Source organism: Atractosteus spatula, chromosome 10, assembly GCF_055471065.1.
Source record: "Atractosteus spatula isolate fAtrSpa1 chromosome 10, fAtrSpa1.hap1, whole genome shotgun sequence".
Taxonomy (NCBI): Eukaryota; Metazoa; Chordata; class Actinopteri; order Semionotiformes; family Lepisosteidae; genus Atractosteus; species Atractosteus spatula.
Genome location: NC_142715.1, coordinates 19,653,540 through 19,677,226, shown reverse-complemented (window position 1 = coordinate 19,677,226; position 23,687 = coordinate 19,653,540). Strand labels below are relative to the sequence as shown.

Sequence of the window (23,687 nt, the reverse complement as noted above, 5' to 3'; positions counted from 1 at the left end):
TATTAATTGCTACTTGAAAATGCTGTGATTGCCAGCTTTAGAGCAATAAAATATGAACACCGTGTGAAAGTCTGAAGAGGGACTTGCATGCACACCTTTTGGTAAACTGCTGGATTTAAAGTTTCATGCACTCTGGGATTAGGGATTAGAAATACTGGAATTCAGTTTACAAGTCTGAAAAAACTAACATTCAGCACCTTTGATAAGTGATGACTCACCTTATTTTTTTATTAGCAGATTGTTCAGTCTCAGAAGTGGGAAATAATCAGTAATGGGCAAGGCTAAACAGGCATTATGTGACTCAAGATAAACACCATAAATACAGAACATTATTTACTAGGGATAAGCAATATAAAATCAGCAAGACAATCACTTTTCCAAGTACTGCTATTGCTCTCTGACAACAGTTACCTGTTGTGTACAGATTAAACATTTTGGCATTCCTTGTTCTTCCATGAAGAAATTTAAAATTCTCTTGAACCACAAAGTATTTTGCCTGTTTTTGTTTTGATAATAATGACAAGCATGTTAGTCACAAACATCATTTTTAGATTGCAATAAACGCTACTAGGAGCAGTGTTTGTGAAACCAATCAATCATTGACGTGTTTGGGTGTCAATGTTTTCCTCACCCGAAGACAGATTTATGTCAAATTAGCTTGTGGGTCATCCCACCATAATCCTGACCTTCAGTGTCTTACTGTCCAACACAGGGTGTGGTCAAATACAGTGAAACACTGGTCTGTCTGTAGTCTAGTCATGATCTCCTTCCCCTTCACCCTCTCCTTCATACACACACACATCCAGCCCCTTATGACCCTCAGACAGGTGGAAGACGGAGTCCTTACCTGAGCAGGTGATCAAAGCCACTTCAGAGTCTGTGCACTGGTTCTGGTTCCAGGCAGAGGAGGGGCAGTGCCACAGCGTGGAGTCGTGAGGGCGGCATTTAAATTCATCAAGCCAGTGAGGAGCGGAGTCCCGTCTGGGGGCTGAATCAACGACACGCCCACTCTTCCCACAGTTTAGCTCCTGACAGATCAGACTCACTGTGTCCTCACTCATGCTATTCCAGCACACGTTGCCCCAGGTGCCATTGTAGAACAGCTCCAGCTGACCAGAGCAGCCCTCGGCCAGTCTCAGCTCCTTGAACTCTGGGGACACACAATTGGACAGACTGAGAGAACCCTGCTCTGAACTGACACAGACTTCTAGATTAAAGACCTCAGATAGAAACAGTGTGTCTGCTAACTACTGTGACATTAGATAATTTCATTTTCTTTTTTCCCCAAATTATATAAATGTAATGAAATTCTGTTTTTCAATAGAAAATAATACAATCTTGACATTTTTTTAATCAATGTCAACATTCTGTAAATTACAATCCAATTGGAGAATATTTGGATTATTATGTCAAGCACCCTATTACTATTACAATAAAGCTTATTTTCACATTACTGTCCCTGTTCTTGTCTTGAACAGGGGTTACTGTGCTTGATCCTGGCAGTATATGAACACAGTCCTGGTGTGACTGGAGTCCTGTACCTGAACACACCACTCCAACATCCTCCTTGTGTCCACAGTCATGCCGTCCCCACCCTGCTGAGGGACACTCCCACAGAGATGACTCATTCCCCAGACAGCCCACCTCGTCCAGCCAGATGGGTCCAGTTCCCTGGCTGAAGGAGGCTGGAACTGGAGCACTAAGGGCCGTTCCACACTGGAGCTGCCTGCACACCACCTGAGAGTCTGCCAGGTCCCAGGAGTCATCGCAGACTGTCCCCCAGGAGCCATTGTGATAAACCTCCAGCCTCCCAGCACAGTCGCCTCCTGCCCCAACCAGCCTGAGGGAGCGCTGGGCTAGGAGAGACAATACCCAGTGATACAGACACATATCTATAAACATGACTGACACAATCACTTCCTACCTCAACCAGCCTGAGGGAGCACTGGGCTAGGAGAGAGACAGTACCCAGTGATATAAACACATATCTATAAACATTACTGACACAATCCCCTCCTGCCTCAACCAGCCTGAGGGAGCACTGGGCTAGGAGAGAGACAGTACCCAGTGATATAGACACATATATCATTGTGGCTGGTGTGGTGCCATTCAAGCTAACATGAGGACGTTAGAAAAAAAAGTTAGGAGTCTAAAAAATAGTAGTTTACAGAGCTGCAGGACTGGTAAGCACAGAGGAACAAAGGGAATCTTTTGGTTTACTCTAATTACCTCGTCATTAGAATCGTCATGAGTCAAAATTCACAGGATGAAATATAAGCAAAGATAAAGAGAGGTAACTGAAGGAAGGAAGAGAGAAGAAGCATGTCAGATGAGAAGAACTGGAGTTCAGATTCTTGTTAAATAATGTGAACCTTGGTAAGGAATTTCTGATGAAGAGACATGGATCCTGTGCAGCTGCAGGAGTAGGCGGAAGACACAGCAGGTGTACTATCAATACAAAAGGCGAGTTCGTGGTCCGAAGAGAATAGGTGATTCAGAAACCAGGGAGTTCGATATAAGCAAACAATCCAAATCAAGAGGAGAGATCGTGGTCGAAGGGAGTAAGGTGGGTCAAAATCCGGGACAAACACAGGTGGCAAACAATCCGAGTCGAGAGGTGAGGTCCGAAGTCAAAAGGCAAAAGGAGTCCAAAAACCAGAGTGATACAAGGTACAGTAATCGCCAGGTAGAGCTCTCAGAGAGTAGACTCAATACTGAGCAGCGGATGGTTTAAATAGTGTACCGCACGGTAGAGCGTGTTCTGGTGGGTTAACACCTGCGGCGGCGCTTGCTATTAATAACGCGCTGCTGGTGCTGATTAGTGCTCTTATGGGTTGATCTCCGCTGGCTGGTGGTCGTGACAGAGAGCTCTCAGTCTTGTAATTTAAGAAGATTCTGGTTTCCTATATTGTGCCATCCTCAGGCTGAAGACATTCTCTCCTAGTTTGTGATGGAGGTTTAGAATAGAAATATAGTAGTTTTTCATTCACTTTTGGGCAAATCTGAACGGATAGATAGAAATAGCTGTCAGTCAGGGATTTCTGACCATTCACAGGCTAAGGGAGGTTAGGGTTAGGGTTAAAACCGAGGTCCTGACTCTCTGTGGTCATTAAAAATCCTGGGGCATTTCTCAAAAAGAGTAGGGGTGTAACCCTGGTGTCCTGGCAAATTTCCCATTGGCCCTTACCAATGCTAGCCTCCTAATAATCCCCATCTATGAATTGGCTTCATTACTCTGCTCTCCTCCCCATTGATAGCTGCTGTGTGGTGAGCATTCTGGTGCACTATGGCTGCCGTCGCATCATCCAGGTAGATGCTGCACATTGGTAGTGGTGGAGGGGAGTCCCCATTACCTGTAAAGTGCCTTGAGTGGAGTGTCCAGAAAAGCACTATGTAAGCGTAAGCAATTATTATTATTATTATTACAGATGTTCAGGGCAATTCTGAGCAAAAGCCAAGCTTTTCTTTACTTTTCATTGTCAGCCTGTCAAGTGAAGATCAATCAGATTCTGATTAGGTAGCGATAAGTTAGTAAGAAACTTTTTTATACTGCTTAAATGCTATATACTGTATAGGCCATCTAGCTCTGCCAGTGTATCTTAAATTTTTTATTATTTTTTAAATATTTTTGGAAGGTGAAAAAATATTCCAGGTTCTGTCTCCATAAAAAATATGTAGATTTTTTTTTATATTTGTTCAATCTGTCTCAAATTTCTATCCAAGGTAGTAGACTCATAGGACCAGGCCTACATTTTCAGCTTTCTCAGAGTGACACAACATGGAAAAAATAATTCTGAAGAAAGAAAAATGAAATGTGTTATGCATATTTCTTTTGATTGAGTACACACAGTAAGACATAGAAGAAATCTGATGATTCAGACTTACAGCAATGCCCAATGGATACGCTTCAATTCAAACCCTGAACCAGACCTCTGTTGTCAAGCAAGATATTGCATTCCAAGATGCTTAAGGGCACATCCTTCCAGCCCCTGGATTCTGTGACTCTATCTCCAATACAGTTGTTAGGAATCTGAATGTTTTAATACTTACTTTCCTGTCATATCCATTTAAGTCCAGCTCATTCAATAAAAAACATTACATATCAGTAATATAACTAAAAAGGTTGTTTATTGCCATAATGAACCAGTACTTTTCAATACTCTGCTCATGATGTAGTAAGTGCATCTACATCCATACCTTCCGGTATTGCCCATCAATCATTCTTTATCAAAAAAAGAAATAGATAAAACGTTTTTTTGCTTTAGGCTGTAAGCTTTCATTGTTCCCATCTGTTTTAATTAATCTATTGACTTGTCAGGGAAATATTCTCAGTTCTTACCTCTGTTGCTTACAACTGCAAGAAAGGAGATCTTAATGAATTTGAATTACAGGCCTCACATCTGTTGTCAGCAGTGCATTAACCTGATGACTAAACACTGTATCTCTACAGAATGGGATGACTGGATTGAACAATATATGGAATCTCTTCTATAATCATACTCAAATTTCAAACATTTATCCCTGGTTTATTGCCAGTCCATATTAATGGACTTAAAATAAAAACAAAAATCACTTCATACAATATATTAACTGTTGTTGACAGGTCCAGTTGTTATATTTTGTGAAAAATATTTTAGGGTTTGTGTTTTATGTCCTACATATCAATGTGCATATGTTAAAAATAAATAAAAAAAATACTTCGAATGGCTCCTACCTGAGCAGAGCAGGGCAGCATCCTGTCCAGTGTTGCAGCTGACTGTCTGTGGAGAACTGCAGTTCACCAGGTGAGACTCGTCCCCAGAGCACTGAATACCTGTCAGACACACAGCACTGTCACTGTCCCATACAGAGAGGTGTTATAGACTTGTACTATAGAGCACTCAATACCTGTCAGACACACAGCACTGTTGCCTGTTTCATACAGAGAGGAGTTATAGACTTGTCCTACAGAGCACTGAATACCTGTCAGACACACAGCACTGTTGCCTGTCTCATACAGAGAGGAGTTATAGACTTGTCCTACAGAGCACTGAATACCTGTCAGACACACAGCACTGTTGCCTGTCTCATACAGAGAGGAGTTATAGACTTGTCCTACAGAGCACTGAATACCTGTTAGACACACAGCACTGTCGCCTGTCTCAAACACAGAGGAGTTGTATATTTGCACCACTGAGCCACAGCCCAGCTGTCTGCAGACCACAGAGGCCTCTCTGTAGCCCCAGGAGTGCTGGAGGAGTCTCCCCCAGGTGCTGTTGTAGTGAACCTCCACCCGGCCATCACAGTGACTCTTTCCTCCTAACAGCCGGACTCCACCGTCTAGAGCTGACAGGGAGGAATCTGTAAAAATGAATCATCATGTTTACTGTCATTCACACATCAGAATAATAACAGAAGGGTTTTCAGGAACAACATTTTTTTTCATATAAAATTAGCATGACACACCCCAGTTTATTAAATCAGAACATATTGTCATAAACATATTCCTAATAATTTTCAAAATGGTTTCAGACATTTGGCAAGACATCGAGTTCTAATGTCACACTTCCTCTCTGTTCAGTGTAAATTCTGGCTGGCTGCCCACAACTCTGCACATCTTTTTTAGTTTCCCTTCCTTCACTTCAGCTGCATCCGTGCAGCAGCTTCCTCATGGTTGAAGAGGATGTGCCAGTGCTGGGCAGGTCAGTTGAGCCCACGTGTAAGGGGATGGAGGGATTCTCAGCACCTCAGCAGGTGACTGGGACACTAGATGGTGCACAAACTGCAGGGCTATGAATGAGGAATGTGAATGTGGACTGACTTGTGTGTTTGATAACACAAGGAGGGTGGAGCTGGAATTAGCTACAGGGCAGGCTCCTGTAGAACAGCATGAAGAGGTGGGTAATGGAAGGAAAAGAGAAAGCAGATAAGGATGGAGGAAATCATGGAATGAAGGGTGGTCTTGAGGTCTTGAGAAGTTGTGCTGGACCTCTGTGGAAATGAGAGAGGATTATGGGAATAAAGGTCTGGGTGAGAGGTGACTATGGTTGTGCTGGAAGTCAGGACAGTTTGAAAAGGAAGGGAGGCTTGGTGATTCCAGTAAGAGGACTGCTTTCAGTGGCACCTTGAACTGTTGGACTGGTGTAGCTGACTTGGATGTAAATGGATTTGGCTGCTTCATGAGTAAGTGGGAGAGATTTGGATTTGACCTCTTACTGATCTTTTGTTTGAAGCTTTATTAATTCTGAAAATATAAATATGTGTTGATTCTTACTAGAACAAATGACTCCAGCGTCCTGCCCATGAGAGCAAGCCGCTCTGCCCCATGAAGAGACAGCACACTGAGAGAGATGTGTCTCATTGCCCTGGCAGTCAAACACATCAACCCCCCTTGATCCACTGCCTGGTCCAAACCAGGCCTGTCCTGGAGCTGCTACAGCCTCCCCACAGCCCAGCTGCTGGCAGAGAACAGTGGCGTCTCTCAGGTCCCAGTACTGGTCACACACTGTCCTGTTTTCACCGCGGTACTGCAGCTCCACCCGGCCAGAACAGGAGTCAGGACCGCCCACCAGCCTGTAGCCACTGTAGTCTGCAGACAGGACAGGTGAGTCAGTAGAACATTAACACCATTCTAGTCTTTATACAAAGGACTGATGACTCAGGAGCTGTGCGGCATTAACATCACTATAGTCTTTATACAAAGGACAGAGGAGTCAGGAGCTGTACTGTATGAATGCAGTGTTATAATGGTTGATTTTAACAGTGTGTTCATTGTACAATAACTTCTCAAAGTTACACATACTTATTGAATATTTAACTTCAGTACACAAGAGTAATTATCTGTCACACTGTGACAAACAAAGATGAATCAAGCAATGTGGAAATCACATGACCACAAGGCCACTGCCTGCTGCAGCTCGCTGACTGATCCAAAGATATTAGTTTGGGGTGCAATATACGGTGGCCCGAAACGCAAAAGACAAACAAATAAAACGTGCAAATTGAAATGTCTTAAAATTACTAAATACCTTCAAAAAAGCAAGGACATACACACTAATGACTTTTGCCATTTTGTCTTTAGGTATTTAATTAAAAAAGATGATGTCACTGTAGAACAGACAATGCTCTCAAAGGTTAGTGGGCAAAGCTATGATGAAGAGAACTAATTAGCCCACACTGCCCAGCGTGAGATACTGAAGTATTTACATAAGTGGGGATCAGTATAGACAGCAGTGCTCTCACCTGTACAGACCAGGCCGATCTCATTGCTGTGAGAGCAGCTCAGAGTGAGATATTGAAGTGTTTACACAGCTGGGGATCAGTATAGACAGCAGTGCTCTCACCTGTACAGACCAGGCTGATGTCACTGCTGTGAGTGCAGCTCTGATGCTCTCTGGTTGAGGTGGGACAGTCATGGATTCTGGTCTCATTTCCCCGACACTGGATCTCCTCTGTCCTGATCAGCCCCTGCCCCTCTCCGAAATGAGCCCCTCTCAGCAGCTGTGTCGGAAATCCGCAGTCTAGTTGGCGACAGATGACCTCTGCGTCCTTCATGTCAAAGTCGGCCTCACAGATCGTACTCCAGGACGGACCACGTAGAACCTCGACTCTACCAGAGCAGAGACTCCTGCCCCCTGCTAACCGCACTCCTGTACCTAAAGATAAGTTGACATTTAATCTTCACAATGCTGCAAGACATTAACTGAGGTTCTTATGAGTTCCCCTTCTAGTATTTACTGTATTTAAAACATAAGAGTGAACCCTCTCTGTGTTTAAAACGTCTTGTTCTGCTCTGGCGTGACAGTGATGCCTGCTTATTTTAATCTCATCCATCTGGGACACATCCATCTGCATCCAGTACAATAGACTTGACCAGACATGTGACACAGGTATACACAAAGCATCTGACAAACTGTAGCAGTATTAGAGCACATTAACAGTGTGCATAACATGACACAGTAATGTAAATGTAAAGAGATAACTGTGTGTAGATCTTTTGTATTAAATATTTTAATCCTAAATTTAAAACAGCACAAAACCATCTTTTTATTCAATAATTCAAGTAGCATTTCTAAATGTTCGGACATATAAACTGTCAAAATAAACTCAGTTTTTAAATTTAGATAATTTAATATTAGCAGGTCAATATAGCCTCAGCACCCTTTCATCCAGGAAGAGGTGCAGAAGGACAGTCAGAGAGTTGGACTGGACTCTGTACAGACCTGAGATCTTGAGAGAGAATGAAGCAGGACTGAGATCTAGACAGACAGTAGGAGCAGCTCCTGGGGTCTCAACAGCAGTCAGAGAAACTGAAGCCTCATGCCCAGATCTACCTTGAGATATGCTTAAGCAACAATTAAAATCATCAGACAACGTGTACAAGTCATACAAACCCTGTATTCTTCTATAGCTCTTGGGATGTGGTAGCTCATAAAACTGTCAGGTCTGGAGGTACTTTGCTGGGTTTAAATCTACCCAAGTGAATCCAATCAACCTGCTTCTAGAAGAGCTGCATTAAATCAAACTAAAAAATGTCCATAATCCTGAGTCTCGATAAAGATTTTCACTACAACAGGCTGTACAATAAAAAAAAGTCCAGTAAAAAATACAAAAACATCTTGTTAAATGATCAAATCAGTCTGTTCCCTTTCCTTGGATATGATGCTGCCAGGGTGTTGAGAGTTTGACAGATCTCTCACGTTCCCTTCAGCAGAAACAGTTATTACTATTATATTAAAAATCTTTGGTTTACAGTGTTAGTTTGTTTTTGGTTTTCTGTAAAAAAGGTTAAGTGTTTAATCTTAAAACTGCAGTGTGGGGTGTGACAGTATGAAAAATCCTTGTACTGTACACTACTAGAGGGCACTCCAGCTGTTCCCTCTCTAACCAGTTTTTGCATGAAAAGGGAATTAGTATCACCTGGGTCCTCATTAGGGAACCCTATAAAACATTCTCACGTGATTCCCCTTGTGTTTGCCTCAGAACCCCAGCATCAGCTGCAAGACAGCAGAAATCTGTATTACTTCACGATCAGTGCCCAAGAGTCTCTCGCTATTAGGTCAAACTTGAGGACAAGAAGAAACACATCTCATACACTGTGTGTCAGCTCTCTACTTCTACTAGAAGTATCAACCCTCTACTGGGCGAAAAGGCAGCCCGAAAACCCACTCTGTCACAGGGGTCTTATTACAGCTCTTGAGTAAGAAATGAAAGAGACTAGTACACACAGAATGACTGGTGTAGGTGTGTCTGAATGCAGGATTGTTAAGTCTTTCTCTTTGTCATCACCAGGGCCATAGATACTGCTGAGGAGTCCATTGAAAATCTGTCAAACTTTTCCCAGAATCAGCTGAGACACAGGTCAGCATTCAGACTGGTGTCTTGACCATATGAGACTCAGCTCCTGTTCCAACAAATTAAGCATTTAAACTATTATTATAAGTCCTGCTGCTCAGCATGTCCATAGATATTACTGAACTGCTGAAAAGAGAACCACCCATGGAACAAATAAAAACTCTAGAATAGTTGATTATCATACAGCATGTCTCTCCTTCCAGGTTTCACACAGTTCAGAGACTGGAGCAGGGACTGTCTGACCTGGGTACTGAAACACACTCTAGTCAAGACCAGGACTGTCACAGCCTGGCCTGGGCACTGACAGACACTCAGGACAAGACCAGGACTGTCACAGCCTGGCACTGGTGGAGCAGGACTGTCTGACCTGGGCACTGACACACACTCTGGACAAGACCAGCACTGTCACAGTCTGGCACTGCTGGAGCAGGACTGTCTGACCTGGGCACTGACAGACACTCTGGACAACACCAGGACTGTCACAGCCTGGCACTGCTGGAGCAGACCAGTCTGACCTGGGCACTGACACACATCTGGACAAGACCAGGGTTGTTCTTCTCCACATGAAAGCAGATCTCAGAGACTACCACAATCTCATGGAGTTCAGCTCTACTTACATACACCTGGGTCTAGCAGTCAGCTCCTGGCTACAGTGCATTGCAAGAAAATGCATGACCACCTTAAAGAAGGCAAAATATGAACTGCTCTCTTTCTTTTCTATTTATATCCAATGCTACGCTGAGAGCTAATCTCACATTAAATTCTCAAATGCTGGGCTCATCTGAATCAGACTGACAGTCACTCCACCACCAAGAATCAGCCCCTTGGACAGCTGGTAGTGCAGCTAAATACACAGTCCACTACATCACTGAGCCCACAATACCATTAAGACACACCTAAAACTGACACCAAAATACCACTGTTACAGTTTTAGGTAACTGAGAAGTGTCTCTTAGATTTTAGATAAAGTTTGTGAAACTTGGAAGAGTAAACACTTCTAACTTCAAAGCAGTGAGGATGTTTGCTAAGGTCTGGGGGATACCTTGAGCAAAAATTATTGTAAAATTTACCTTAGTATACCTAGGTAAGTTGTGGATTAATGATTGTCAAGGAGCAGTACAGACACAAAATTTGAGATCACATTAAGAAGAAGAAAAGGAAGAAGAAACAATAAGCAGGAAGGAGAAGAGAGAGAGAAGTCCAGAGGAGATGGGACTTGAGGCTTGTGTCAGACAAGAGCCCCTAGTTCGTGATCATCCAAATTAAATCTTACTGGAGCTAAATATCTGAACCTTGCTAGAGAGAGCATGCTATTCTGTGTTTTTAGGGAACTTGGGTTTCCTGGGTAAAAGACACATCGGTTAGAAGTGTCTTTCCTGCTTAGTGTGCATTTTATGGATAGGGATATAAGCTCCTATTTATTTTGTGACATCCAGGGTGTAGATGGAGAGATCTAACTGCAGGTTGCATTGTATTTAGTTAGAAGGCAGCTCATCTCTTGTGTGGCCTCTGTAGGCATTAAGAGTTTTGAACAATATAGGCACAGTGAAGTAGATACAGACTCAGTGACCACAGCCTGGCTGTTTAAACTGACTGACACTAATAAAAGTCCTGGACAGAGGTTCAAAGAGACAGAGACACTTCATATTGTCCTTCTGCAGAAACACACAAATCAGGTGCAATTTGAAATATAATTATCAGTTAATAAATATAATATTTACTTGAGTTATTTTAGGTATAATTGCTACATTAAAATTATGTAATATTTTATTTAATTATAAAATGTATTTATAATATTTGTTTTTAATAAAAACATGTAAAAGAGGGAGCAGTAACTGTAAAAACCAGGCATAGTGTAAAGTAAGTTACAGTTGGTTTCAATATACTGGTTAGATACTGTATAACAGTTATATACTGTTTTTTTTATCATTTTCAAAAGTCAGAAGAGTTTTGAGAGAGTTTGTGACTCCTACCAAAACACCTCACTCCAGCGTCATAGTCATGAGGTATGGCCCAGTCTTTCACTTCAGTGTTTCCACAGTCCCTCAGTGCAGACTCTGACCCTCTGCAGGAAATGTATCCCAGCAGAACTGATCCAGACCCTGGTCCAAAGTGAGCTCTTCCTGGAGCTGATAGAGCAGATCCACAGCCCAGCTGTCTGCACACCACTGCAGCATCATCCAGATCCCAGTTAGCCTGAAAAACTGTCCCCCACTCTCCTTTATACCTAATCTCCACTGTACCCTCACAGGGACTGGCACCATTCACCAGTCTCACATCATCATGGCCTGGGGAGAGAGAAAAGTACTTATTACCATTACTACAGAATATTTTGTATATTTATAGATATTCATAATGTACACACATAGTTACATTTTCTTGAACCTATTTGACTGGATTGCTATTAGAAACAGTGGAGACACAAAGTCCACTAGCTGTCATCTTCAGATCCTGATTGTCTGTAACATACTGGAGAGTCAAGTGGCACAGTGACTGTGTGTCAAATACTGGAGAGTCTAGCGGCACAGTGACTGTGTGTCAAATACTGGAGAGTCTAGCGGCACAGTGACTGTGTGTCAAATACTGGAGAGTCTAGCGGCACATTGATTGTGTGTGAGATACTGAGAGTCTAGCAGCACATTGATTGTGTGTGAGATACTGAGAGTCTCCCAGCACATTGATTGTGTGTGAGATACTGAGAGTCTCCCAGAGCAGTGACTGTGTGTGAGATACTGGAGAGTCTCCCAGTACAGTGACTGTGTGAGAGATACTGCATAGTCCACCAGCACAGTGTGTGTGTGTGTGTGTGTGTGTGTGTCTGTGTCTGTGTCTGTGTGTGTGTGTCTGTGTGTGTGTGTGTCCTCAGAGGGCTGGGACATGTTTTCTTGGAACTGTGGTCACTACAGTGGTCAGTTGCTGTGGTGTGAGAAAGCTGAATCACTGATAACCAGTCTGTTGCTTTAGTACACGAGAACCCCACATGTAAAAACTGCATAAGAGTGGTCTGACCGCTAGTCTATATCAGGTAAGATATTTAAACATTGGTGAGTCACCTTACTCTGAGTGTTGTACTTTGTAAGTGAGAACACAAAATAAAAAAATAGTAATAGTACAAACTATTCATAACGAACAAGTGCTTCACAGATGCTCAGTATTCATTCACGTTCAATCTGGAGCATGTCATATTGCTTCCATTATAGATAACTCATTTTTATACTGATCTATTTTTTACATTTATACATTGTTTGCCTTGAAAATATTAATTATGTAATTTTTTTTTTACCGTAACCTATTAGAATCTTAATATTTAATTCATGACTGAATTATATTCCATACACTGCACATTCAGTAACGTTTCATTTTTTCTGTTTATCTACTGTGTTGTGAAGTCATTCTGATAAGTAATTACAAATGAAACCCCTAGAAAAATTGGTAGGATAAGTTTATAAACCCCTTTGTCATAGTTAGTATGTGCTGATTTAACCATTTGCCTTCCAAATTACACAATAAGTTAATTTTTAATAGATGATTGTTGATTGTCGATTGTAAATTGTCCATTGTCAATTGTAACCTGCGTTTTGTCATTGTGATTCAGATGATTTCAAAATAAAATCTGTCCTGCTGTATCTCAAAGCACAGATTTAGTCATCTTCAGGTATTTGGTATGTTGTGAGGGAAAGTCTGTTAAGGAGTTTCATTGGTTAAGTTTGTAGAATAGGTTTGTTGACTGGGTTTTGGAAAGAGAAGGGGTTTTAAAGGAGATATTTAGGGGCTGGGATGATTTTTACCTTTTGTATTCATTTTGTAAAGAGGGTAAGATGTCAGCTGATGTTGGAGTGAGAAGTGTGATTCTCACCTAAGAGTGGAAAGGATGACAAAGACATCAGACTGAGTAGATCTCTCAAGGAAAGTTTTTGGATTTAGTTTCACTTTTATCTGTTTGCTCAGCCTGCTTTACTCAGACCTCCTGGCTCCAGTCTGCCTCTACCAGATCAGTGCAGCAGGTATCACAATATACAGATCCAGCTATTCACAATGTGCGAGGGATGCTGCAGTAATTCGCAGTGCACGGTTTGCAAGGTACCGCAGGTTTTTTTAAATAGGATGCAGTAGTTTGTAAAACCGCCAGCTGGAGCAGTGAAAGCTTACATGGCAAGTGAAGCATTTCGGCTTTCACCAGAAATCTCCTGGTTTCGAATCCTGGTCAATGCTAAGGAACAATTGCTTTCCAGTTACAGAACTTATGTATTTAGACTTTTAATAGTTTTAAACTGTGTATTACAGTTTACAACATTAAACTGATTAAAAACTAGCTATATTTTTTCTAAAAGCAAGATTGCTCAGTAGGACAGAAATACACATTATTCCCCCTTCTTCAGAAATATTTTATGCATCAAAGTCTTTAGCTTGGTAACTTACAGTGGGTTATGGTTTTAAGCTTGTTCCAACATTATATAATTTATATACTGTATTTAATAAAAATTATAACGTTTTATCCTTTTCTTAGAATATGTAGTAAGAACACCACTTGCTGTTATTGTAAAAAATCAAAGTTGTACTGATTTTATACCACTTGATAGTAATATTAATTGTGTAACTAAGCAGCTAAAATATCACAAGTGGATGTTTTGGAAACATATTAACATTTTTTTAACTTTTATTGTCTTCATAGTGGTAATTGGCAATGGACTGTAATGCTGCACCCAGGCGGCTCACAGCCCAATCAGAGAATTACTTTTGGTCTGTTTCTTACATAGCCGAATACATAAAAATAGTCCACTATTATAGGCTGCTGTTGTCTCCAGTGTGAGCGTGTGAATCTGGATGAATTATTATAAGTGATGGTTTCATGATTAAGGATTTCTTCATGGAATTCTTTAGGTTAAACAAAGAAGGGAAGAAGGGCTATTTTTACAATTGCCGCTAGCAGGAGAACAGCTCATCCATATATTGAAACCGTATTGAAACCATACCATGACAGTGAAGACTGATGTGTTAAACTAATGAAAAAGAAACTTCAAATAGACCAAATGGCTCCTACCTGAGCAGAGCAGAGACACTTCCTGTCCAGCACTACAGTTGACTGTCTGTGGAGAGCTGCAGTTCACCAAGTGAGACTCGTTACCAGAGCACTGAATACCTGTCAGACACACAGCACTGTCACTGTCTCACACAGAGAGGAGTTATAGACTTGTACCACAGAGCACTGAATACCTGTCAGACACACAGCACTGTCACTGTCCCATACAGAGAGGAGTTATAGACTTGTACTACAGAGCACTGAATACCTGTCACACAGCACTGTCACTGTCCCGTACAGAGAGGAGTTATAGACTTGTACTACAGAACACTGAATACCTGTCAGACACACAGCACTGTCACTGTCCCATACACAGAGGAGTTATAGACTTGTACTACAGAGCACTGAATACCTGTCAGACACAGTGCACTGTCACCTGTCTCATACAGAGAGGAGTTGTATATTAGCACTACAGAGCCACAGCCCAGCTGTCTGCAGACCACAGAGGCCTCTCTGTAGCCCCAGGAGTGCTGGAGGAGTCTCCCCCAGGTGCTGTTGTAGTGAACCTCCACTTGACCATCACAGTGACTCTCTCCTCCTGACAGCCGGACTCCACCGTCTAGAGCTGACAGGGATGAACCTGTAAAAATCATTAAGTTTTGGTCAACTGCACATCATTACCAGAAAGCTGATCCATAGATGTTTTAAATGCTGACCTGCATTCATAACATGAGAGGAATCATCTTGAACAATGACATGTTCACAACTTATTGATTATACTTGTTTTATTGCAGCTTACAAGAACAATACAATCTTCAGGTAAAATTCACTTGATATTTCCCCACTTTCTACATCAGAAAGTATTGTTTTTTAAGATTAACAGTTATACAGCAAAATGTTGTTTGAATATTGTATTTCACTCATTTGTGTGATTATTTATCACATTGAGTGACTACCATCAAGCAAGAATGGTTTTATTGGTGATTTTATAACTTAATGGTGAAAATATTAACAACCTCTGCTATGTACAGTAAGCAGCCATGTACACCTTGTTTTCAATGCACTACTGAATATCTGAATACACTGATACTTCCAGAGGATTTCGTTTCATCATGTCAAGGCTGTAAGATAGGGCTGCTAGGGCAATAGGATCCTATGCAGGACTCAAGACAAGAGAAAGACACTAAGCAGATATGCTAGGCAAAAATGAAAACCAGGAGGCAGGTGAGTAGGTCGGAACACAGAGAGACAAGGAGGAAGCAACAATCCAAAACACTAGGTGAAATCGAATCCAGGAAGCAGGCGAGTAGTTCAGAACACGGAAGCACAAACGAGGAAGCAGCAATCCAAATCACAAGGTGAAACCGAAAACAAATAGCAGGCTAGGAGATCGGGAACCGGAGAGAAGCAAGAGGTAAACGCGCACTAGGGAGCTCGAAGAGAATCCGCAATAGTGAGTGGGGAAGTGAGGAAAAAGGAGAACTAAAATAGAGACGGGAGAGAAAGGTGATTGGCGTTCACTTGCGGCTTGTTTTACAGGGCGTGCGCGTGGGAATGCAAGAAGGAAGAGCGGCGCGAGTGGAATGCGTAACAGTAACCCCCCCCCCACAGGGTCGGCTCCTGACGACCTGATAGCTGGCGCGGGATGGGTGTGAAGGAAGTCTCGAATAAGGTTTTGGTCCAGGATATCCACTTCAGAAACCCAGGAACGTTCCTCTGGACCATAACCCTCCCAGTCAATCAAAAACTGGCGGATACCTCTACGCCATCGGGTGTCCAAGATCTTATTCACAGTATAGGTGGGAAATCCATCCATCAGTCGGGGAGGAGGTGGGCGAGGTTGCCGAGCATAAAGTGGGGATCTGTGCTAAGGCTTCAAGAGGGAAACATGGAAGGTGGGGTGAATCCTGAGGGTGGGGGGGGAGGGCGAGGCGGTAAGAAACAGGGGTAACACGGGATAGAATTCTGAAAGGGCCAATGAAGCGAGGACCCAGCTTGCGGGAAGGTTGCTGGAGTGGAATATTCTTGGATGACAACCAGAGAAATTGGTCTCGACGTAAACGGGGAAAGGGGCGTCGGAGTCTATCAGCAGAAGTCTTCTGTCTCCGAGAGGGAAGAGCGAGGGTTGATAGCCCAGTGAACAGAGAAACGGAGACATATTAGTGGAGGAGGTATATAGAGGATTGTGGGCATATTCAGCCCAGGGGAGAAGGGAAGCCCAGTTATCATGGGCAGCGGAGACATAAGACCTGAGGTAAGTCAGCAGGTCCTGGTTAATCCTCTCCGCCTGACCATTGGCTTCGGGGTGGTAACCAGAAGTGAGGGAGGAGGATGCCCCTAAAGTCTGGCAGAAAGCCTTCCAAAATTTACTGTCAGAAACAATATCCTTTGGAATGCCATGGAGGCGGAAAACATGTTGGACAAAAAGGTCTGCCATCTCCCGGGCTGATGGGAGGGCTGGAAGAGGAACAAAATGCGCAGCTTTAGAGAAACGGTCGATGACCACCATGATTGTTGTTTTACCGTGGCTTTTCGGGAGATCCATCAGGAAGTCGACCGAGAGATGAGACCAAGGCTGTGAAGGAATGGGAAGAGGTTGTAAGAGACCAGCCCTCTTCTGCCGAGGGGTCTTGCTCCTAGCACAGGTGGGGCAGGCTCGTACGTATTCTGTTACATCAGACTTTAGGGAAGGCCACCAGAAGTCCCTGGAAATGAATTCGATGGAACGACGGGTGCCAGAGTGAGCAGCGAAGCGGGAGTCATGGCCCCATTGAAGAACTGTGGAGCGCACTGATTCAGGAACAAAGAGTCGGTCTGGGGGGCACTGGGGAGGAACTGTGAGGTTCCGGAGAGCCCGTCTCACCTTGTCCTCGATGTCCCAATGTACAGCTGCGAGGAACCTGTCAAGCGGCACGATGGGCACTGGAGAGTCTTCGGAGTCCGTGGGGTCGTGAACGTGGGAAAGGGCATCAGCTTTGAGATTCTTGGAGCCTGGAGTATAGGTAATGAAAAAACGGAACCTGGAGAAGAACAGGGACCACCTAGCCTGGCGGGGGTTGAGGCGTTTAGCAGATTGCAGGTAGGCCAAGTTCTTGTGGTCAGTGAGGATAGTAAAGGGATGGATGGCCCCTTCCAGCCAGTGTCTCCACTCCTCCAAGGCAAGCTTGATGGCCAAAAGGTCCCTGTTCCCAACATCATAATTCATCTCGGCAGGGGATAGACATCTTGAAAAAAAGGCGCACGGATGGAGTGTGCCCTTCGGACCATGGCGTTGAAATAAAATGGCACCAACCCCAAGAGCGGAGGCATCGACCTCGAGCACAAAAGGAAGAGAGGGATCGGGGTGACGGAGAACTGGGGCTGAGGAAAAGTTCTGCTTGAGGCGACGAAAGGCCCTATCAGCCTCTGGGGTCCACCTTCCCTGTCCAGGACCTTTACGAGTAAGGGCCGTGATGGGTGCTACAACAGAACTGAAGTTTCGGATGAAACGGCGGTAAAAGTTGGCAAAGCTTAGGAAACGCTGCACTTGTTTCAGGTTCTTGGGTGTGGGCCAGTCCAGGACAGCAGAGACCTAAGCAGGGTCCATCTCGACACCCAGAGAGGAGATTATATAGCCTAGAAAGTGGATCCTGGATGTATGGAAAGTACATTTCTCCAGCTTGGCATAAAGATGGTTATTGATGAGTCGGGTGAGAACTTTGCGGACGTGAAGGACATGATCATCCATGTTGCGAGAAAAAATTAAAATATCATCAAGGTAAACCAAAACATACTTCTGAACAATGTCCCTAAAAATGTCATTCATAAAGCCCTGGAATACAGCAGGACCATTAGCCAGGCCAAAGGGCATGACCTGATATTCATAATGACCAAGAGTAGTAATGAAGGCTGTCTTCCACTCGTCACCTTCACGGATGCGAATGAGGTTGTAGGCACCCCATAGGTCAAGTTTGGTGAAGACAGAGGCCCCCTGAAGAGATTCCAATGCAGAGTTAATGAGTGGAAGGGGATACCGGTTCTCGATAGTAATCTCATTAAGACCTCTATAATCGATGCAGGGCCGCAGGGATCCGTCCTTCTTCTCCACGAAAAAGAAACCTGCACAGGCCGGTGAAGTAGACGGGCGAATGAAGCCAGATTCCAAGGAATCATGGATGTAGGACTCCAGGGCGTCAGATTCATTAAGAGAAAGAGGGTAGATTCTTCCTCTCGGAGGGAGAGTTCCAGGCAGTAGGTCAATGGCGCAATCGGAGGGACGGTGTGGCGGCAAGGAGAGTGCTTTTTGCTTGCTGAAGGTGAGGTGCAGGTCAGAATATACAGAAGGGATTCCGCTGGTGTCCTCCTGGGAGATGTGAACAGAGGAAAGTCTGAGAGGCAACTGCAGACAACGATGATGACAATTGGGTCCCCAGGCGAGTAGTTCACTGTTGGACCAGTGAAAGTGGGGGTTGTGCATCTTCAACCAAGGGTATCCAAGAACCAAAGGATGGGAAGGAGAGTGAAGGAGTAGGAATTGGATGCTCTCAGTGTGGAGGGTGCCAATGCGGAGAGTAAGGGGAAATGTTTGCCATTCAACAAGAGTGAGAGGGGATCCATCCAGGGTGAGGAGGCGAATAGGGGGAGAAACAGGGATGCGAGGAATATTCCAAGTGGTGGCGAGTCCGGAGTCTAGGAAGTTTTCCTCTGCGCCTGAATCAACAAAAGCCAGAAGAGATTCTTTGAATCCATCCCCTGAAACCAGTGCGGGCAAAAAGAGGCCAGAAGAGGCAGAAGGGGCAAGAATACCGACCTTGACAGAGGGCATAAAGCTCGGAGATGGCCGGCAGCCCCGCAATAAAGGCAACAACCTTGGGAGAGTCGGTGGTGTCGCTCCTCAGAAGAAAGCCTGGAGAAGGAGGTCGGGCGGGAGGTGGCAGAAGCCAGGAGCATTGTTCTTGGAGCCTGATGTCAATTTCAGCCAGACGGGAGATGAGGTGCTCCAAGGAGGGAAAGTCCAATGGGAGATATGTGAGGTGGTCCTGGAAAGCAGAAGAAAAGCCCTGGCAGAACTGGTGGATAAGAGCCTCTTCATTCCAGGGGACCTGGGAGGCCAGGAGGCGGAATCCCATGGCATAATCTTGAAAAGAACGGGAACCCTGGGTGAGAGAGGTGAGACGGGAGATGGCAATATGGTGGGAGTGGAGCTGACCAAAAATGGACTGCATGGCAGCTGAGAACCGGTTGACATCAGCAGTCACAGGGAGATTCCGAGCAAGGAAGGAGGTAGCCCAGTCCAGGGCTCGACCGGAGAGGTGGGAGACCATGATGGCAATCTTCTCTCTGTCAGAGGGAAAACAGTCTGGTCGAAGGTGGAAGACCATCCAGCACTGGGTTAAAAAATTCTGAAGCGTTGCTGGGTCACCCTCAGATTTCTCCAGGGTGGGAGGGGGCAAGGGGCAAGCAGCAGCAGCCAGGGGAGGGACAGGCACGGGAGCCACTGGAGGTGGTGGTGGCCGGGTGGTGTGGTCCACTAAGCGTTGAACTGCAGTGGTCAGTTGTAGAAGAGCCTGGGACTGCTGTTGCAAAAAGGTGGTGGTGGCGGTGGTGGTGTTCTGGTCCGCTGGATCCATGTTGGCTCACTATTCTGTAAGACAGGGCTGCTAGGGCAATAGGATCCTATGCAGGACTCAAGACAAGAGAAAGACACTAAGCAGATATGCTAGGCAAAAACGAAAACCAGGAGGCAGGTGAGTAGGTCGGAACACAGAGAGACAAGGAGGAAGCAACAATCCAAAACACTAGGCGAAATCGAATCCAGGAAGCAGGCAAGTAGTTCAGAACACGGAAGCACAAACGAGGAAGCAGCAATCCAAATCACAAGGCGAAACCGAAAACTAACAGCAGGCTAGGAGATCGGAAACCGGAGAGAAGCAAGAGGTAAATGCGCACTATGGAGCTCGAAGAGAATCCGCAATAGTGAGCGGGGAAGTGAGGAAAAAGGAGAACTAAAATAGAGACGGGAGAGAAAGGTGATTGGCGTTACTTGCGGCGTGAGCTTGTTTTACAGGGCGTGCGCGTGGGAATGCAAGAAGGAAGAGCGGCGCGAGTGGAATGCGTAACAAAGGCTGTGCAAGTTAGAGGCTAAAAATAATTGTCTTATATGAATGATTTGGGGAATTTTCTCATCACTCTTTCCAAACTGAATTCATAGAACAAACTGAGTTTAAAGGAGAAACAGATTAATGTAAGTGTAACATGTATAGTGTGTCAAAAGCTTCTCTACAATTTGCGTGTAATGAAAGCATCCACACCTTCTCCATACGTGCAGATCATCACATCATTGGTAGGATTTAACATCTTTAAAGATGTAAATACACTGAAATACATTAAGAATTGTATTTGTGCATCTCTGTCCTTTAACTGGTAGCGTGTAAAAGAGAAGTCCTTCAGTCAATCATGAAGACAGTGTGCTGCTGTGTGTAAGCAGAGGGGGTGTCACTGTGTTTTAAATGCACAATTCTCACCAGAGCAGATGACTCCTGCTTCCTGTCCATGAGAGCATCCTGCACTCCCCCATGAAGAGACAGCGCAGTGTGAGAAACGGCTCTCATTGCCCCGGCACTCAAACACATCAGCCCATACTGGTCCACTGCCCTGTCCAAACCAGGCCTGTCCTGGAGCTGCTACAGCCTTCCCACAGCCCAGCTGCTGGCAGAGAACACTGGTGTCTGTCAGGTCCCAGTATTGGTCACACACTGTCCCCCAGTCCCCAAAGAGGGACTGTAACTCCACTCGGCCAGAGCAGGAGTCCGAGCCGTTCACCAGCCTGAACCCTGTGTATCCTGCAGACAGGACAAAGGGAGATAGAGCAGACACACAACTTCACAGCACAACAACCAGCAATAACCCTGAATTGCACCTTCAAGGATATTTACAAACTTGATTTTTAGATAACTCACTAATATGTTACTGTTGATCATGAGGCTGTTCTAGTAAAGTGTCATGGTTTGGCATGAATCCACAGTACTGATACACTGAGTTATAGCAACAGTCATCGATGGGAGCTGGTCCTGTTGATTTGTGTGATTCATTTTAATGTTAACATTCTAAACATAGTAGTTCAGGTGGGTAGATGCGTCAGCATGCGTAGGCTGCAAAGGAACAAGTAATTGGTTTATTCCATGCTGAAAAAAAGAAAGAAAACACAATGTTTCGTCCGTGGAGCCTTCTTCAGGTGTGTCACATTCTAAACATGTCTGTGTGGAACTATCCATGATCTCGCACATTGTTAACCGAGTCCTTATAGAGCCTCACAATGACAGTGACTGCTGTGTGAGAGTGTCCATGATCTCTAACATTCTGAACTGAGTCTTTGAATCTTTAAAAAGATTCTGACTTTTGACTTTTGAAAATTAAGCTAAATTTTCACTAAACACTCCATAGTCCTTTCAGGACACTTTATTCTTGGATTATTCCTAGTGAAGTGATATTTCTGTTCTTTTCTCTTCAATGGTCTCACAGAGGTGTGCATAAATCTCCAAGTGGATTTAGTCATTCACTGTTTAAGACCTGAACTCAGGTCACACTCAAGTCTTGTCACTGACCTGTGACCCCGAGCCAGAGGGGAGAGGGCAGAGGGCAGAACTGCCCTGCTGTCACAGGGAGGGTGAGAGGGAATGCCAAAGTGAGCTCTGTGTCCTCAAGCACAAAATAAAGGCTCAGCAGCAATTACTCAGGTGCAGAAGTGATGGATTGTTTTGACAAAGCTCCCACAAACCAAAAATTATATATACAGCTATAATAGACTAAACAAAAATTGCACAAAAGCATTTCCAGAGAGTTATAAAATTGTGAGTCCCACTGCATTAATGTCCTGTAAGCTGACTCCCCCTTCTGTCTGAGTTACTATAAGTTGATCCCCCCTCCTAGATAAAGGCAGCCTAGCTAAAGCTCTATCCCCTCAGAACCTACCATTCTCCCTTTAAAATTATCCAACTCTGTATTTCACAGAAAATGGACCCATAACAATCCATTTATAATCATTAAACAATAGAAAATACATATAATGTCAGAAAAAAAACTGCTAATTTTCTTGAGTAAAATTCTTTCCCCTCCAACCATATTTACTGCAATGGTGCTTCCTTTCCCAGGAGATGTGCGCATGCTTTTCACATGTATCGGCAGGGTCTGACAGCTCAGGACATGCAGCAAGAAACCACAACAGGGAAAGGACTGACAAACAGGCAGACAGGGGACTCTTTTTCACACAGATATGTACAAATAAGATCTACATGTAATGTTATGCTCGAGTGTGCGTGTCTGATTTCTTTACAAACACCAGGAACTGATTGAGGGTAAAACATGGTTGTGTTAATGCATGTCTGAAACAGTGTGCACCCTCTCAAGCTAGCCAGCTGACAGGAAAATGAATGTATGGATCTGTGAATAATTTGAGTCAGTTAATGCTGTTTTTTAGGTTTGTGATGTGAAGTGCTGCCCACGGGAGGTGACAGAGATCCCTCTGACACAAACGGAGTCAGAACAGATGGATAGTCTGTACCATGTGGGCAGGATTGTTTTCTTTCACATATACAGAGTTAAGTTCCAGAGGTCTGATTTTTTAATATTTTTACTAGTATCAGATAATTAAGTTATTTAATAATTATTTAACAATTTCTTGATATTTTAATTAGGCAGAACTATTAATATAAGTGGAATTGTGAAATAAACGTTATATAGATGAATATAGATGAAACCTGATGTAGCGGCAAGGCTTATTAAAAATACAGGAATTAAGTTTGCTGCTCCCTTGCCAGTCCCTCTGTCTCTCATCTCAGTGGTGCTGGACACAGAGATGCCATCCCGCCTGGTTCACATTTAAGGTGTTTTTCTAGCTGATAGAGTTTCCTGATAAGGAACAGCTCCCAAGGCTGAGATTCACCAGCCACCCTAACAAATGGTCATCTCTGGTGCCTTACTGTCTGGGAGATTCCAAGGGAGAGTCTCATCCCAGGTTGTTTACAACCCTAATGTCAGAGAGCATAGTTACTCATCCTCCACCTCAATCAGCCAATCAGGAACTGGTAGGGCAGGGTAACCCCACGTGGGTCTCGAATGCCCACAGAACCTTCAACCAATGAGAGACTGTAGTTTCTCCAGATAAAACAGGCAGCACAACGCCCAGAAGGTGCCCTTCCAGGACATTCTCAGAGTCAGCTCGAACAATCACGTGACAGCCAGTGTGTCCGAGTGCCAGGACTTTACTTTGTTAGAGTCGAGAACGGAGATCACCCGCGCGTAACCAAAGGATCCTCCTGAGGTTAGTCCAGCTGACAGCCTCGTGAACCGCGGTACC

General features: G+C 44.1%; 1 protein-coding gene across 1 annotated transcript; it reads right to left on the bottom strand.

The window, feature by feature from the left end:
• Positions 1-752: 752 nt before the first annotated feature.
• Positions 753-15,079, bottom strand: LOC148825676 (scavenger receptor cysteine-rich type 1 protein M130-like). The gene is made up of 8 exons (XM_088926335.1): positions 15,070-15,079; positions 14,375-14,473; positions 7,323-7,634; positions 6,254-6,568; positions 5,113-5,340; positions 4,715-4,813; positions 1,542-1,856; positions 753-1,150 (listed from the first exon to the last, which is right to left on the bottom strand). Exons 1-8 carry the CDS (start codon positions 15,077-15,079, stop codon positions 753-755), a joined length of 1,776 nt encoding a protein of 591 aa, XP_088782461.1.
• Between the last annotated feature and the right edge of the window lie 8,608 nt (positions 15,080-23,687).